This window comes from Sinocyclocheilus grahami, unplaced genomic scaffold (assembly GCF_001515645.1).
Source record: "Sinocyclocheilus grahami isolate Dianchi unplaced genomic scaffold, SAMN03320097.WGS_v1.1 scaffold765.1, whole genome shotgun sequence".
In the NCBI taxonomy this organism is placed as follows: domain Eukaryota; kingdom Metazoa; phylum Chordata; class Actinopteri; order Cypriniformes; family Cyprinidae; genus Sinocyclocheilus; species Sinocyclocheilus grahami.
Window position 1 is genome coordinate 354,408 of NW_015505944.1, and position 14,788 is coordinate 369,195.

At 38.8% G+C, this 14,788-nt stretch overlaps 1 protein-coding gene across 3 annotated transcripts in view; it reads right to left on the bottom strand.

Moving 5' to 3' along the window:
• Positions 1–2,580: 2,580 nt before the first annotated feature.
• The window catches only part of eif4h (eukaryotic translation initiation factor 4h), a 16,236-nt gene continuing 4,028 nt past the window's right edge, over positions 2,581–14,788 (bottom strand). Inside the window, exons 2-8 of one of the 3 annotated variants that reach the window (XM_016245721.1) lie at positions 11,960–12,156; positions 11,609–11,673; positions 9,344–9,437; positions 7,902–7,991; positions 5,784–5,927; positions 4,057–4,172; positions 2,581–3,064 (exon numbers count right to left, since the gene is read on the bottom strand). In XM_016245721.1, the coding sequence (XP_016101207.1) occupies positions 3,059–3,064; positions 4,057–4,172; positions 5,784–5,927; positions 7,902–7,991; positions 9,344–9,437; positions 11,609–11,673; positions 11,960–12,156 (712 nt within the window). In that variant the 3' untranslated portion in view covers positions 2,581–3,058. The remainder of the gene's footprint in view (positions 3,065–4,056; positions 4,173–5,783; positions 5,928–7,901; positions 7,992–9,343; positions 9,438–11,608; positions 11,674–11,959; positions 12,157–14,788) is intronic. The other 2 variants (XM_016245722.1, XM_016245723.1) reach the window with 2 other exon arrangements.

The window sequence follows — 14,788 nt, forward strand, 5'->3', positions numbered from 1 at the left end:
GTGAGTGTGTGTGTGTGAGTGAGAGTGTGTGTGTGTGTGAGTGAGTGTGTGTGTGTGAGAGTGTGTGTGTGTGTGTGTGTGTGTGAGAGTGAGTGTGTTTGTGTGAGAGTGTGTGTGACAGTGTGTGTGTGTGTGTGTGTGTGAGTGAGTGTGTGTGTGTCTGTGTTTAAATAATCGGCTTATACGTTTAAATGTTTGAACAACCAGAGTAAATTTATGGAAGTGTTTTATATCCTTTCATAGAAATATCTTAAATTACAACACGAGTTATTAAATTCGTTTACAGAAAAGTACAAAAATAGCCTACAATAGAAATGACCCATTAAAGGAAACGTCAATTCCCGAACTCATTGTATAGAGTGAATTTTCTCTGATCTGAGAAACTGAATTCGGATCAGACAGCATTTAAAGGCTGCAGACAGCGCCCTCTGCTGGAATAAGAAATAACGTGCATGGTAGCTTGACTGGAGAATCTACCTTGTTCTGTTACATTTGCTTGAGTGACAAGATCTTTTATCATTTACTCAAGTTCATTATCGTAGTAGAGTTGAGTTTGTAACGTAGTGAAACTTTTGACTGTATCGGTTACAGTCCATATTTGTGTTCTCCTTCAGATCTTATTGATTATATTGAAGAGCTGAAGCTCATGGAGGACTCAAAGTCACCACTAATATAATTGTATTCTTTCACTCGATATTTTAAAACCTGGGCTTAGACCTCCATAAGTAACCTCCATATTGACTAAACAGCCATGTTGTTCCACTGTCAAGTAAAAAAAAAAAATTTATTACATTTTTATTTCAAATATGTTTACACATTTAAGCAGTCTTTGTTATATAGAATTTATGTAAAAATGCTTTTTTTTCTCCTTCACAATACTAGACCTTAGTATGTACAGGTGCATCTCAAATTAGAATGTCGTGGAAAAGTTCATTTATTTCAGTAACTCAACTCAAATTGTGAAACTCGTGTATTAAATAAATTCAATGCACACAGACTGAAGTAGTTTAAGTCTTTGGTTCTTTTAATTGTGATGATTTTGGCTCACATTTAACAAAAACCCACCAATTCACTATCTCAACAAATTAGAATACTTCATAACATTTTTAGTGAATTGTTGGCCTTCTGGAAAGTATGTTCATTTACTGTACATGTATTCAATACTTGGTAGGGGCTTCAGTCTGTGTGCACTGAATTTATTTAATACACGAGTTTCACAATTTGAGTTGAATTACTGAAATAAATGAACTTTTCCACGACATTCTAATTTATTGAGATGCACCTGTAGGCACAGCATGTTAATTTTACAAGGCTGTGATGAATAGACTTACACAAAGTAAAAGTACGGGATCACGTAATGTTCAAAACTCAACGTTCAATCTATTTTGTGGAGTTTTTGTCTAGTGCAATTTGTCAGCTGAACTATCGGCATGTTGTTAAAATACGGTACACATCGAACACAATCTCGTTTTTATGCCCGTCAAACCTGATTTTTTTTTTTTAAGGATGAAACGCAAGACATTAAAAGGTCAGTTCACCCCAAAATGAAAACTGTTATTTGCAACATGTTAGAGTCTCTTTCTTCTGTTCAGCACAAAATAATACGGTAACCTAATAATTTAAAGTAGCCACTGCAATAAAACAGATCAAAATATGGAAGTCAATGGCGACGTTATCAACATTCTTCGAAATATCTCCCTGTGTGTGTTCAACAGAAGGAAGAGTCTCGAATGTGGTTCACAAAGTTAGTTTTTTTTGGTGAATGACCCCCAAAACTGCCTTGTATTTAGATCATTTGACACCCCAAACCCAGGGACTCCTCTTCAAATCTTTTATTCTTTACATATGCAAAACAATCACTCATCACGTGTCTCCTATGTTGAGAATAAAGACTTTGTGTTTGACTCAGTGTATAGACCATTGTTAACCCAACAAAGACACAAGTTCTGTTACCTTGTTCTCGAAGCTTACGACACAATTCCTGCGATAAACCAACTGCCAGGTTGAATTTAGGTAAAATAACTTTTTTTTTTTGGCCTTCAAATGACTCGAACACCATTTAGCTTCACAGGACACAGAATATATTCATCCCGTTATCCCATGTCAACACATTCATTTCAAACACTGTAAGATGATACAATTTATTGCCATTAACAGTGTAGGAAAATGAAAAGAAAACAAAAGAATAAAAACAGCCGACCTCTATTATACAGTAACAAAAAAAAAAATGTTGAACATGGATTTCCCATGAGGACTCTACACTCGATGAAACTACAGCAGCGCCTGGCGTCTGGAAATGTGCGAGCAGTTCATTTTTGTTCAATTAGCTTCATATGGAAAGGCAGTACTGATGGTGTTATGGTTCTTAGCTTCTACTAGATTTTCTGGTCTGGAAAGAAATACATTGCCGTCAAGCTGTGGATGTCGCTGTAGACCCTTGCGTCACCAACCAAACCTATCATGCATACTCTTCTAAATGAATGAAACACGTGGCACATTGTTCCCGAAAGCTCTGGATGAGCCAGGATTTGGTCAGGTTGGGAAAATCTTTCGTAAAGACGAGGCAACAAGAACTCAAAAAGCTCTTCACTTTGAAATGGTTTAATTAAGAATCAAGCTCAACCTTTTAATCCTCAAATACAGCAAAGAAATGTAAAGAGCAAAATATAAAAAGGACACGGCGGCAATTACGTCCGCGTGTCTACAAATTCAAAAACACAAAAGGTACTTTGGGAAGGGAAAGAGATGTCGAAGTCCTTAAACGCAATCAACCTGGAGATGCTTGTCCTCCAAGTTTGGGTTCTTTGAGGCGTGTGGGAGGAGCCAGCGTGGACAGGCAGAGGCGGAGTTAAGACTGAGCCCCGCCCCTTTCTAGAGCCCCCACCTCCACGTCCTTTTTTAAGCCAATCGGATGAGGGCTCGTTTGGATTCGAGAGGAGACCAGCACCTCGTGCCCCTGCCTGCGTGTCACTGAAGTCTTTGAAAGATTTTATGGTGATCAAAGCCAGTAGAATCCAGAAAAGCCTTCCGGAATAATGCAGCCACACTGACACAGATACTAATTCTTTAGAGAACGGAAACATAAAACAAGAACAAGATGGTTACACAGGGTCCATTGTAGGAGACGGTGAATTTTGCACATGACATTCTGCAATATTAGAATCAATTCAACATGCGCCGTGTAGATCTACTAAGACGCACGGCTCCGAAACCGAACGCTGACTGCGTGTAAACCTCAATTTACAATCCAGTGTGCGTTCGAAGGTCTGCGTACGTGAAATCGCGAGAAAAGCACGCCAAAGAGAAAAACCTTCATAGGTGCATTCCGTCAAAAATCCCAAGAACAAAATGCAAAACAGCGGTCGTTCAATCCCATAAACCTAATACTGCTTTTCGCGAACGCCGTTACGAATGTCAACTGTGGAAACGTTAGCTAGCTCCCCCGCGAGAAAAGCGCACAAACCAAATCAGCGTCGTCATTTTTCGCACGATCAAAGGGCTTGACGTGTGTGGTTTAGTCTACGGCTATAAAACGAGCCAGAAAACATTTAAAATCAGTTCCATTCCATTTAAGAGAGCAGCTCGAAAACAAAAACACCTTTCGGATCTCACCAAGGATGTGAAAGAACTTTCCCCTGACGAAAACTACAGTACAGAGCAGGCACTAATTACAGGGAAGCAAAGGTGGACATAAAACCATTGTTAAACAGTTCTGCCATGCATTCACGAGCTGCTCGTTGGTGTGTGCAGGTGTCATGACGATCGATCGAAGTGGGCGTGGTCTTGTGTTTTTACCCCCCCCGTTGAATAAATTTAGTCGCGCGCGATCTGAATTCGTAGGGACTCCTTTCATCTCTAACAGGTAGGAATGACGACAGAGGTCTTATCGCATTCCCGTTGGCATGATACGTTTTTCCGTCGTCGTTTGTCGTCCCCGGATCTCGCCCTTCCCTCCCCGTATATCCCTCCCATTCTTTCTCTCCTCCTCCCTCCCTCCCTTCCTTCTGGAGCGCCGAGGGAGGCTGCAGTCTCTTAGTGTTTGTCTTTGGGAATTACCTCCTCCCTGGGTTTGGCACCCCCAAAGATGGCAGAGTTGGGGTTGGCCACTTGGTTAAGGGGAGCTGCCACTGTACGCGGCTTCAGCTGTAGCTTTGGTCTCTGCGCTCTTTCCTCTGTGGAAAATGAGAAAGAGACATTAGGTGTGATTGGTATAATTTATGCAAGTGTCAAAAACATCATTTAAAGTCAACGCGAAATGGTATGTGCAACCCATTTTACTTCTGAAATTTTAGTCAAAATATCAAAAAGTTGGGCAAATCAATTGGGAATTGAATAGATCCAATAATAATAATAATAATAAATATTTATTATTATTATTATTATGTGTGTGAGTGCACCCTTCAATAACAATGGTGACAAATCTGAGTGAGAGAATGAATAATGAATAAGGATGGAAATTTTGTCTCAGGAATCAGGCCATATTTATTTGAGCCTCTGACTGAATCCATTTCTTTGCATTGATTATTTGGCATGAAATTATAATATATCAATTCAAATAATAAAACATTTCAGTTGCATTATACCCAAAACTGTACACAACGTAATTTGGCTACAGGTTAACATTACGGATGCAGCCATATTAAAGTTCCGGTTAATAATTACACTAACAGATAACTGATATGATACTGACCTAGTTACCATAAGCCAAATTGTTGATATTAACAAATTGGTTTGCCTTGGTGTACAGCTGAAAGTCAGAGCATTTTGCTAAAACATTTCAAAGATTTTTTCCCCTCTGAAATAACGAATTGTCCACATCCACAAAACCAACCCTCTACGCACACCTTGGCAACAGAATTGCAATTGGCTAATAAATGTTTTGTATATATGGCAGCTTTTTACAAAGATACATTCACATGTGACATGATTTAAAAGCACAACTTAAAAAAATAAAACAAACTACATTATCTGAGTTCGCTCTAATTGATTTGCTGAAATCAAAACATGGATTGAAAAAGGTGAGCATTAGCCAATGAGATCGAAGTTTGCACATTAGTTCTGCCCACTACCGACAGTGGCTTCTGCTTGCTCTTAAAGACTATATCAAGAATGAACTCATTTTGAAAGTTATGTAAGACTCCGTAACAACCGAGTGAAACTTGTGCCCAATCAGAGTGTTTAAGTGCAGGTGACAAACAAACATGTAGTACAGGCCATTGACACATGACCTCTAGATATCTTGATCTTTGTCCAGCATCTGTCCTACTTTTTTTTAGACGTTATAAACAAAAAATATATATTTTTAATCTAAAGTTGCAGCTCTCATAACCCTCTCACAGACACTCATCAGCACAGCCATCTGTTGTTGTTCAGTCTCTTTAGTTTGGTTTTCTACTGTAAAACATCGGCCCGGGCCAGAGCTGCCACCTTGTGGAACAACTGATTCGTGCAAAACATATTCAATGCACATTGCGACCTGCAAGTACAAAGCACGTGCCGTTACAAAAATCGATGGTGCGTACTAATCTAATGTTGAAATTTGCATCATACGTAAATCAAACACTAGCAAGTGAAATCTACCAGTTTAGTAAACATTGGCTAACATTAGACATTTAGTCACTTATATTGAAACGTTTTCACTTATGTAAATGATTTGCTTGCACTGTAGAGGTTTGAGCAGGAGCATGCACTGAGAGCAAATACGGCCCATTATGATTTCACGTTGACTTTAAAGCAGATATATAGAGGGAAGTTTTTTCAGAATGAATAAATAAATGTGACACCGTCAGAGGGTTCTCTGAAGTCTGCCTGGCCTCCGCGAGGAGGTCCATCTCTGAAGCGTCCCATGCCTCCTCCGCCCCCCCTTCTGTCGCCAGGGCGACCGCCTCCTCGACTCCTCCCACCCACAAAGTCCTCATCTCTAAATCCTGTGAAGAGAGGAAGCGTGTGAGTAACTCGTCCGTCATTCTCCCACTCCACTGCAAAGTTGCACCAAAATACTGATCCAGGATTGGCTCTAGGCAAAACATCAGTGTTTAAAGGGGTCATATGATGCTATTTCAAGTTTTCCTTTCTCTTTGGAGTGTTACAAGCTCTTGGTGCATAAAGAAGATCTGTAAAGTTGCAAAGACTAAAGTCTCAAATCCAAAGAGATATTCTTTATAAAAGAGTCAGCCACACCTACCTAAAAACGCCCCCACGTCTACATCACTATGTGGGAAGATTTGCATAACGCCGCCCAAATGTTCACGCAAAGGCAGGCGGCGTAACTTTTATTCTCGCTGTAGTTTTGTTGTTTCCACCGCCATGGCGTGAAGACGCTGTGTGTTTTGTTGTAAAAGCGAAACTACTTTGTTCTTCCAAAAGAGGACGATATCTGCTTCTTCATGCCTAGAGCTGATCAGTGCTGGTTGCTGAGGAAATACTACAACTTCACGCTGTGGATCGCCGGATCGGCTTTCACCGTAGTCGAGTCAAGCGGAGTCCAGCCTGGGGTCGTCACATATCCTTCCGGACGCTCCGTCGAAATCGCTGGCCGCGCCATTCTCAAGCCCGCGCTTGAGATGGGTTTTAATGTTTTTGAATCATCGCTCCGGCCTGACAGGGCATCATCACAGTATGGTGAGGGGCGTAACATTTCCGTCTCACGCTTGAGGTATTCGGACAATCACAACGCACTGGATAGCTGGCCAATCAGAGCACACCTCGCTTTTCAGAACGATGAGCTTTGTAAAAATCGACGCATTTCAGAAAGGCGGAGCATAGAGGAGAAACAATAATGTACAGTATGTGGAAAATAATGTGTTTTTTTTAACCTTAAACCGCATAAACACATTTCATTACACCAAATACACAAAATAATGTTATTTTTAGCAACATCATATGACCCCTTTAAGAAATATGAAGTCTGATCCCAGATCAGTATCTATTGGCAACTTCAATCTGGGAGGAAATCTGACTGCAGACCAGCAGGGAGACTCCACTGACAACATGACTGATGGCAATGAGATGGAGTCCCTGAGAGATCGACGTTCAAAAATTTGTTTATGAAAAAGTCCTGTGACTCGTTTAATGGAATATTCTGGGTTGTTTTCAACAGGTTTCAAACACTATTTTGACTTCTTCCTCAGTTTGTAAAAGTGGGTGAGAAAAACATTTACCATAATAGGGTGAATGTCACAAAAACAGCCAAGTAGCATCAATTATTTGACCCCAAAATCAAATAAAAATAAGCAGCTTAATTTGCATATTGAAAAAAAGCCTATTACAGTCCATTATGATTTTTTTCACTGATACGTTTGACAAATAATTTGCTTATATGAAAAATATTCTATTTAATATGTTATGTACACATCATGGGACTGTGTCGTTTTGAATGTATGCACATTTTTTATTATTAACATTATTATTATAAATTAATATTGTGATGACAATGATTTCCATTACTCCATTATAACTTTACAGTGCATACTTGCAATGAAAAGATCACAATAATAATAATAAATTATTTTACAAAAATGTAATAATTTTAAATTAAAATAAATTCATAATTTATATAAAAATATTATGTGTTATTATTAACAACACTAATAATAATAATTATTAAAAATATATTTTTTTTTGTAACACCCCCCTCAAAAAAAAAAAAAAGCATTCAATAATGAAAATCTTGTCCTAAAAAAAAAAACTTTCATTTTCTTCATGTCCTATTGCTTACTAGGCATTCATCCAGTAAATGTATTGTTAAACATGTCTTCTGATAATTTTTACAAAATGAGGAACACATCTGAACTGTCTGTGGCCATATCATACCACAGGTGTGTGCTATATCAGATTCTTGCTAAAATGACTATCTAGAGCCGATTATCTAGTGCTAACTCCACAAGGGTTAGAGTTCTTGCCCAGTTCACACGCCACACCTCCTCCAGACTGGTCGTAGTCATCTCTGGATTCATGTCCCCCTCCTCTGGCCCCACGGGAGCCACCACGGCCTGAAAGGGACAGGGGGCTGTTTAATAGGGGCAACAATTCAAAGCTGAGTTCAGGGTGAAAGAGAGGCCCACCCACAGAACAGTGCAACTGAACCAATCAGATCATCTGCCAACAGCGCTAACAGGAAGACACCAGCTGGACAGGGAGGTTTAGCCTATAGGAAAGCACTCTGTTTGTTAGAGGAGCTAGAAAGGGTTTTCTATTGAGGGATGAAAAAAATATCTAAAGATGAATCATGTACATGAACAATGACTGTGAGAAGCCCGGCGGCTTAAAGGGATAGTTCACCCAAAAAAGACATTTGCATCATCATATACTCACCCTCGAGTTGCTCCAAACCTGTACGAGTTTCTTTCTTCTGCTGAACATAACTTTTTTTTTTTTTGAAGGACGCAATGGAGACCAGAAACCGTTTTGATTACTCGCATACTTGGAACAACTTGTGTGTGAGTAAATTGCAGAATTTAACATTTTTTTGGGTGAACTATCCCTTTAAGAAATGCTTGTACGAGCAGTGAATTAAATATGTGTAGCTATATGCAATATAACCAACCCGAGACAGTTCAGAATAAGAGACAGAAGACACAAAGTGAGCTCAAGCTAATATCAAGCATTGCTTAAGTGTTGGCAGTACGACCAAAACCCTGGTTATGGCACATCACAAAGAATTTCAACAAAAACGGTTTGTATTAAGCATATGGTATAGCAATTTTTGGGGTAATTCAGTAAATTAAATGTTTTACAAATGTATTACATCATCGCATTTTCTCTAAAATAAAAGATAATAATGTCTAATAGCAGTCAACTGTGGCCGGGGCAGGTTAAAGTGGACTAAATGATTAGCATCAGAGAAAAGTCTGTCTTTTTCACCTGAAGATCAAATTTGCCTTTTTATTGAATAAAAAAATAAAATAAAACTCGAGTTGTGTAACTGAGCCTGTAACTGAATACATTCTTAATTTGCCATCTATAAAATGCAAGTAAATACTTCCAGTAATGTTAAAAAACCTCATGCCAAAAACTTTAAATGATATCTACATGACCATATATCTTGTTTTACTCATTTTTTTTTTTTTTTTTTAATAATTAAAGATTTTTCTCTAGAAAACCTGATACACACAGTGTAACAGAATCTCTACTTGGTTGACAATTATAATTTAAATACAACAGGACCGTCCATCCCTAGCATTGCTCATCTCGGAGAATGTAAAGACCACACTATTTGAAAGGAAACACACAAGCAATACATCAACAGTAAGAAAGAGAAAACGGCACTAATAGAAGTACAAGATAAAAAGATTGCGCTAATGCACGACAGTAATATTTTGAAATATTGGCGCACACACAGTACCTCTGTCGTCTTTCCGGAAGCCGAAGCCTCCGGCGCCACGTTCTTGCCTTCGGCCCTCTGCGATATCCACCCTCAAAGATCGGTCCCCTAGCAGCTGCGGAAGAACTTTATACTTAACACACAACATACCTAACAGTACACTAGCATTCAAAAGTTTGTGGTTGGTAAGATTTTTTGAACACAGCCCCTTATGCTCACCTAGGCTACATTTGATTTAATTCAAAATACAGTAAAAACAATACTAGTGGGAAATATAATTTAAAATAGCCTCTCTATTGTAATGTTTAAAAATGTGATCCTTCAGAAAACATCCAATGTGCGGACTTGGTTCTCAAGAAACATCATTAATGTCATTATTTTTGTGGAACTGTTGTTTTGATTCTTTGATGAATAGAAAGTTCTGGAAATATTGGCAACAATTTAATCTTTACTGTCACTTCTAATCAATTTAATGCATCCTTGCTGCATAAAGTATTAATAATTTCTTTTAAAAAAATCTTAAGGACCCCAAACTTTTGATCTAATGTGCAAGTTTTAAACAGCTGTCAAGCTTATTTATTAGGGCTGCACGATATTGGAAAAAAACAAAAAAAAAACCTCACATTGCGATATTTTGTTTTTCTGCGATAAAAAAAAACAAAAAAAACAATCACCAGATCTCTTGAATTGCTCTATTTGGAATAAAAATAATCAATGATTGGGGTGATTTTGTAGGCGAGTAAATCAGCATAGAAAATAAACAAATTACAAGCACAGATATACATTATAGAAATAGATACAAGTGAAATAAACGGTGCTTTATATTTTTCAGGTAAGTCTAACAGTATTCAGGTACAGAAATTGAATAATCAAATGTAAAATAACACTGCATAGTCTTCACTGTATAAATTAAATCTAACAAATCGGTGTTAAAGCTACAAAAGTGATCTTTCTCTTGGTTTTTTGTTGTTTGATTAACATTCATGGCACAGAAAGCCTTGGGAACATTCAACTGCTGTGAACCAATATACTGTTACACATCCATTTTCTTTCTAAATTGTTTGCCTTCACCTAAACCATAAGCAACTGCATTTACAAGAATACTTGGAGACATGCATTGACACAGTTGTGAACTGAATTCGGTGTTCACGTGCATATGCGTGGCTCTCACCGTGTCTACACCGGACACGACAAAATACTATAGAACCCATTATATGATGCTTAGAGGTCGACCGATATGGGTTTTTCACTGGCCGATGCCGATATTTAGAAATCAGGGCAGCCGATGGCCAATATATGATGCCGATTTTTTTGGCCGATATTTTGCCCGATTTTCTTTTTTTTCCTTCATCTCATAAAAGTGAGTTTGAGTAAATGATTATTGCAGGGTACAAGATAGTAATAGTAGTAGTCTAATTCATTGTAATAATACATGGCTCAAAACTTAAGCACCTTCTCGCGTTATAATCAGCCCAGAAGTTTCGTCTGAATTGCATGCGTTTCTACTTTCACATGCAAATGACTTGCACTTATGAATAGGATAACTTTCCAGCATCAATTCTAGTAGGGTAAAACGTAATTACGCTTTCGAAACGGTCTGTTTTGCCCTGCCATCATTAGCTGAAGCTGTGTGTGAACAAGAAGCGGCTGCAGAGTGTGAGTTGGTCCATCTCTCACGCAGCCAGAGAGATTCTCCGGCGTTCCGCAACAATGCTTAGCTGCCCGCAGATGCGCTTGCCTATAAATCGGCCTAATTTGCAGCACAATCGGCCGATGCCGATTAATTAAAAAATGCCAAAAATCGTCCGATTAATCGGTCGACCTCTAATGATGCTGTCTGACTACACACTGGATGCGACGCAACACGACAAATCCCCAACAGTCAACTGATGCCTCGTTTATGGCATACTGACACAAAGTTGAAATGATTTGTAACTGTCGCTTTGGCTCGCGTCCAGTGTAGACGCACTGTAGATGTTCCCGTGTAGACACGGTGTCTGTGTGTGAGCAAAGAAAACGATCAGTATAAATAATAATCAGTATACTAAACGTCGCACTTCCTGCGATGTGGCTATCACGGATGCGCACATCGCGATATCAATGCTGAAGCGATATATCGTGCAGCCCCATTATCTATCGTACATGTATTCTGCTTTATGATTTTTTCCCTTTTACCAGCTATATAAACAAAAAAGTGGGTCTATTCCTAATCAAAATGACAGCACATAACCCCATCCATTAAAACAAAACAAAAATACTAAAATAAAGTGTAATTAGGTGACTTACAGCGCCATCATATGTCAAAGCCTCTTTTAGAGCTTCCAAGTCGTCAAACTCTACATAACAGAAACCTGGAGAACGAAAACAAACAAAAAACAAACAATTTGATCATTTAGTAGATGCGTTGATTCACATTGATTTTCAGGGCACTAATTCAAGTTCCATCTAACAGCATGTGGTTTCAAACCCATGACCTTGGTATTGCTGGAGCCACGTTCTACCCGTTGAGCAACAGAAAGATAAACTAGCCACACATTTTGAGGTTTGATTCATGTCCACAGCACAAAGTTAGGCGAAAACCCAGTATGAATAACAAGCAAACAATATTCCTCCGTAATCACGCGGAGATCAACCCACCTTTGAACTTGTCGGTCTCTTTGTCTCGCACTAGTCGAACGCTCCTGATGCTGAGGTCTTTGAAGATGGCATCTATGTCTCCTTGCACTGTGTTGAAGGGCAGGTTGCCGACGTACGCCGTGTAGGGCGGCTCTGTGGGAAGCTCCTTCTGCTTTCGGGGTCCGCCTGGGCCACCGCCGCCGCCGCCGCCTCGGGGTCTGCAGTCCAAAAACATACAACCTGATCAGCTCTAGGGTTGTGACGGTGAGGAAATTTTCCCACCGGTTAATCAACGTGTGACAAAACCGGTATCACCGTCAATCGCGGCAAGCCTAATCAGCTCTACACACATTCTAGAAATAACAACACGCAGCTAAGTTATTGATCTAGACGTGAGACTCAAACAAAAGACGCACACTGACTGATAAAGCCCCCCATGACCACTCACTCGGCTGTCTCTCAGAGTCCTTTCAAAAATCTACAAGGTGTCGCTTCGATCAATCACAAACACTTCTGATGGTTTTGTGTCACATGACCTCACATTCACAACAACACAGAAACCTTGCTTCTGCTAGACATTTGTTTTCCAGGCCACTTTCGTCAGCAAATAGAATTTTTAATAAATAGAGGTTGACCAGTAAGAGTTTTTTTTTAATGGCACATATTTTCAATGTCATATTTACATCAGTAACAAATTAATTTATCCATTAATTGTGCAAGTCTAACCTTATTTTAGGTATGCATCATGTTTTAAGTGAAATTGACTATGTTTACATGGACATCAGTAATCGAATTATTTACCTTATTCTGAATAAGACAATATTATGATTAAGGTATTTACATGAGTGGCTTTTAGAATATTACTTTCATGTTCCCGTTTTACGTGTTATAGTACATAGCTCGATCAATGGCACGCCATTACATCCCCGCCATCCGACGTCCCCTCCAGAATGTCACGTATAAACATAGTTCATCTTCGTTATGATGCCATACACAGTTTTGGGTGTTTCGCTTTTAATTTACTGAAAGCTTCAAGTGCAGTTAATTATTTGTCATGCTGTGCAAACAGACGACAGAGCTGTTGAAGCCATGCTTATCTGTTTGCCGTGAAACGGTTGACCACTGCCGTGTTTACACGACGGTAATAGTGTGATTAAGGTGTGCACATGTCTGTCCTGTACTTCAATAATGCGACTAAAATAAGAATACTCCACATGTGTTAATTCGATTTGTTTTTACTTCAAGTATGACGTTAGTTGGATTAAGGTAATTAAAAATCTCTGTTTACATGGTAGATTCTTAATCAGAGTATCATCTTAATCGTGTTAAAATTTTAAGATTGTTGTCCATGTATACGTACTCATTGTTATATTTAATCAAATTTATTTAAAATACTAAGACACTATAGGCTGCTACTAATCAAATCAGTATCAACAATGCCCATCTTTGTATTACAGACCGAGGCGGTGCAAAAACTGCTTTTGAAGTGTTTTTAGGTGCATTATTGCTGCTTAGTGCAATTACAACTACATAATGCTAAGAGTAATGTTTCAAAAAATACTGAAACCACCAGAAGATTTCTTAATGAGTTAGTCATTGAATCATTCACTCAACCACCAATTCACTCAAAAACACAGATTCATTCAGCAGAACGGTTCAACTGCGCTTTTGTTTCAGTGCTAACGAGTGGACAGGGGGTGTACCGAGACATCACCTAAAATATTGTGTACAAACAACCATACGTTTGATCCAAGAACATTTTTCAAGTGTGATTTAGAGAAACTAACAAAGAAAAATAGTGCTGTCAAATCGCTATTAATCGCATCCAAAATAAAAGTTTGTTTACATAACCTATGTGAGTGTAGCCTACTATTTATAATGTGTGTGTGTGTGTGTGTATATATATATATATATACACATTATGTGAACAAAAACTTTTATTTTGGATGCGATTAATCGTTTGACAGCACTAAGAAAAAACCGCAAATGCCTCTTTTCCGCATGTGAAATCTATAAATCACAAATGATTTTGAAATGATTTTTGTGCACAGCTAAATGGTTTCAGATCTCCGCTTGCAAGCACTCCCAATTAATGTGTTCAGCATATAACGGAGCACCAGTCAACATCCAAATCCTTCACTTGAGAATGCTAAGGAGCAAGAATCGCTTAAGACTTCCAAATACCTGCAGTCCTTCGACTCTCTGCCATAAGAGAAATTGTGTCCACCTGCTTCGACCCTGATGTAGCACTAAACACTTTTCTTAAATCAACGACCGCTTTATAAATCTAAATGCTGACATGGATTTTAGCATAAGCATACTCTAAAAGCAAATCTGTGAGCTTCCGCTGGGATCCAGTATACTACAGAGATTCTCTCTGGTGTCAGACGGAGGCCTGAGACGAGTGTATAGCATGTTTTCAGACCTGTGCTGTCCACAGCAAATGATACATGACTGCTACTGACTGAGTACTCAGAGTTACAGCACAGAAACATTCTAGGGTTGTGACGGTGAGGAAATTCTCCCACCGGATAATCGACATGTGACAACACCGGTAATACCGGTATCACCGTGGGGGCGGGGCGTTCCCTCTTTTCCTTCGCTTTTAAATAGCTTATAAGCACCGTGCTCATTTTACTTTCACTTTTGAATTAGCGGCAGGTCAATTGCTTGAATGCAACAACGTCAAACTCACTTTAGCCTATATATAAAACTTTTATTAACAAAACAAATAAAAATACACCATGCTATAGGGCAGGCTATGCCTAATATAAAATAACAAATAACTTGCATAAAGTTTAATAGGTATACAAAACTGGAAATAAGTAAACATGTATAATATATAACCAA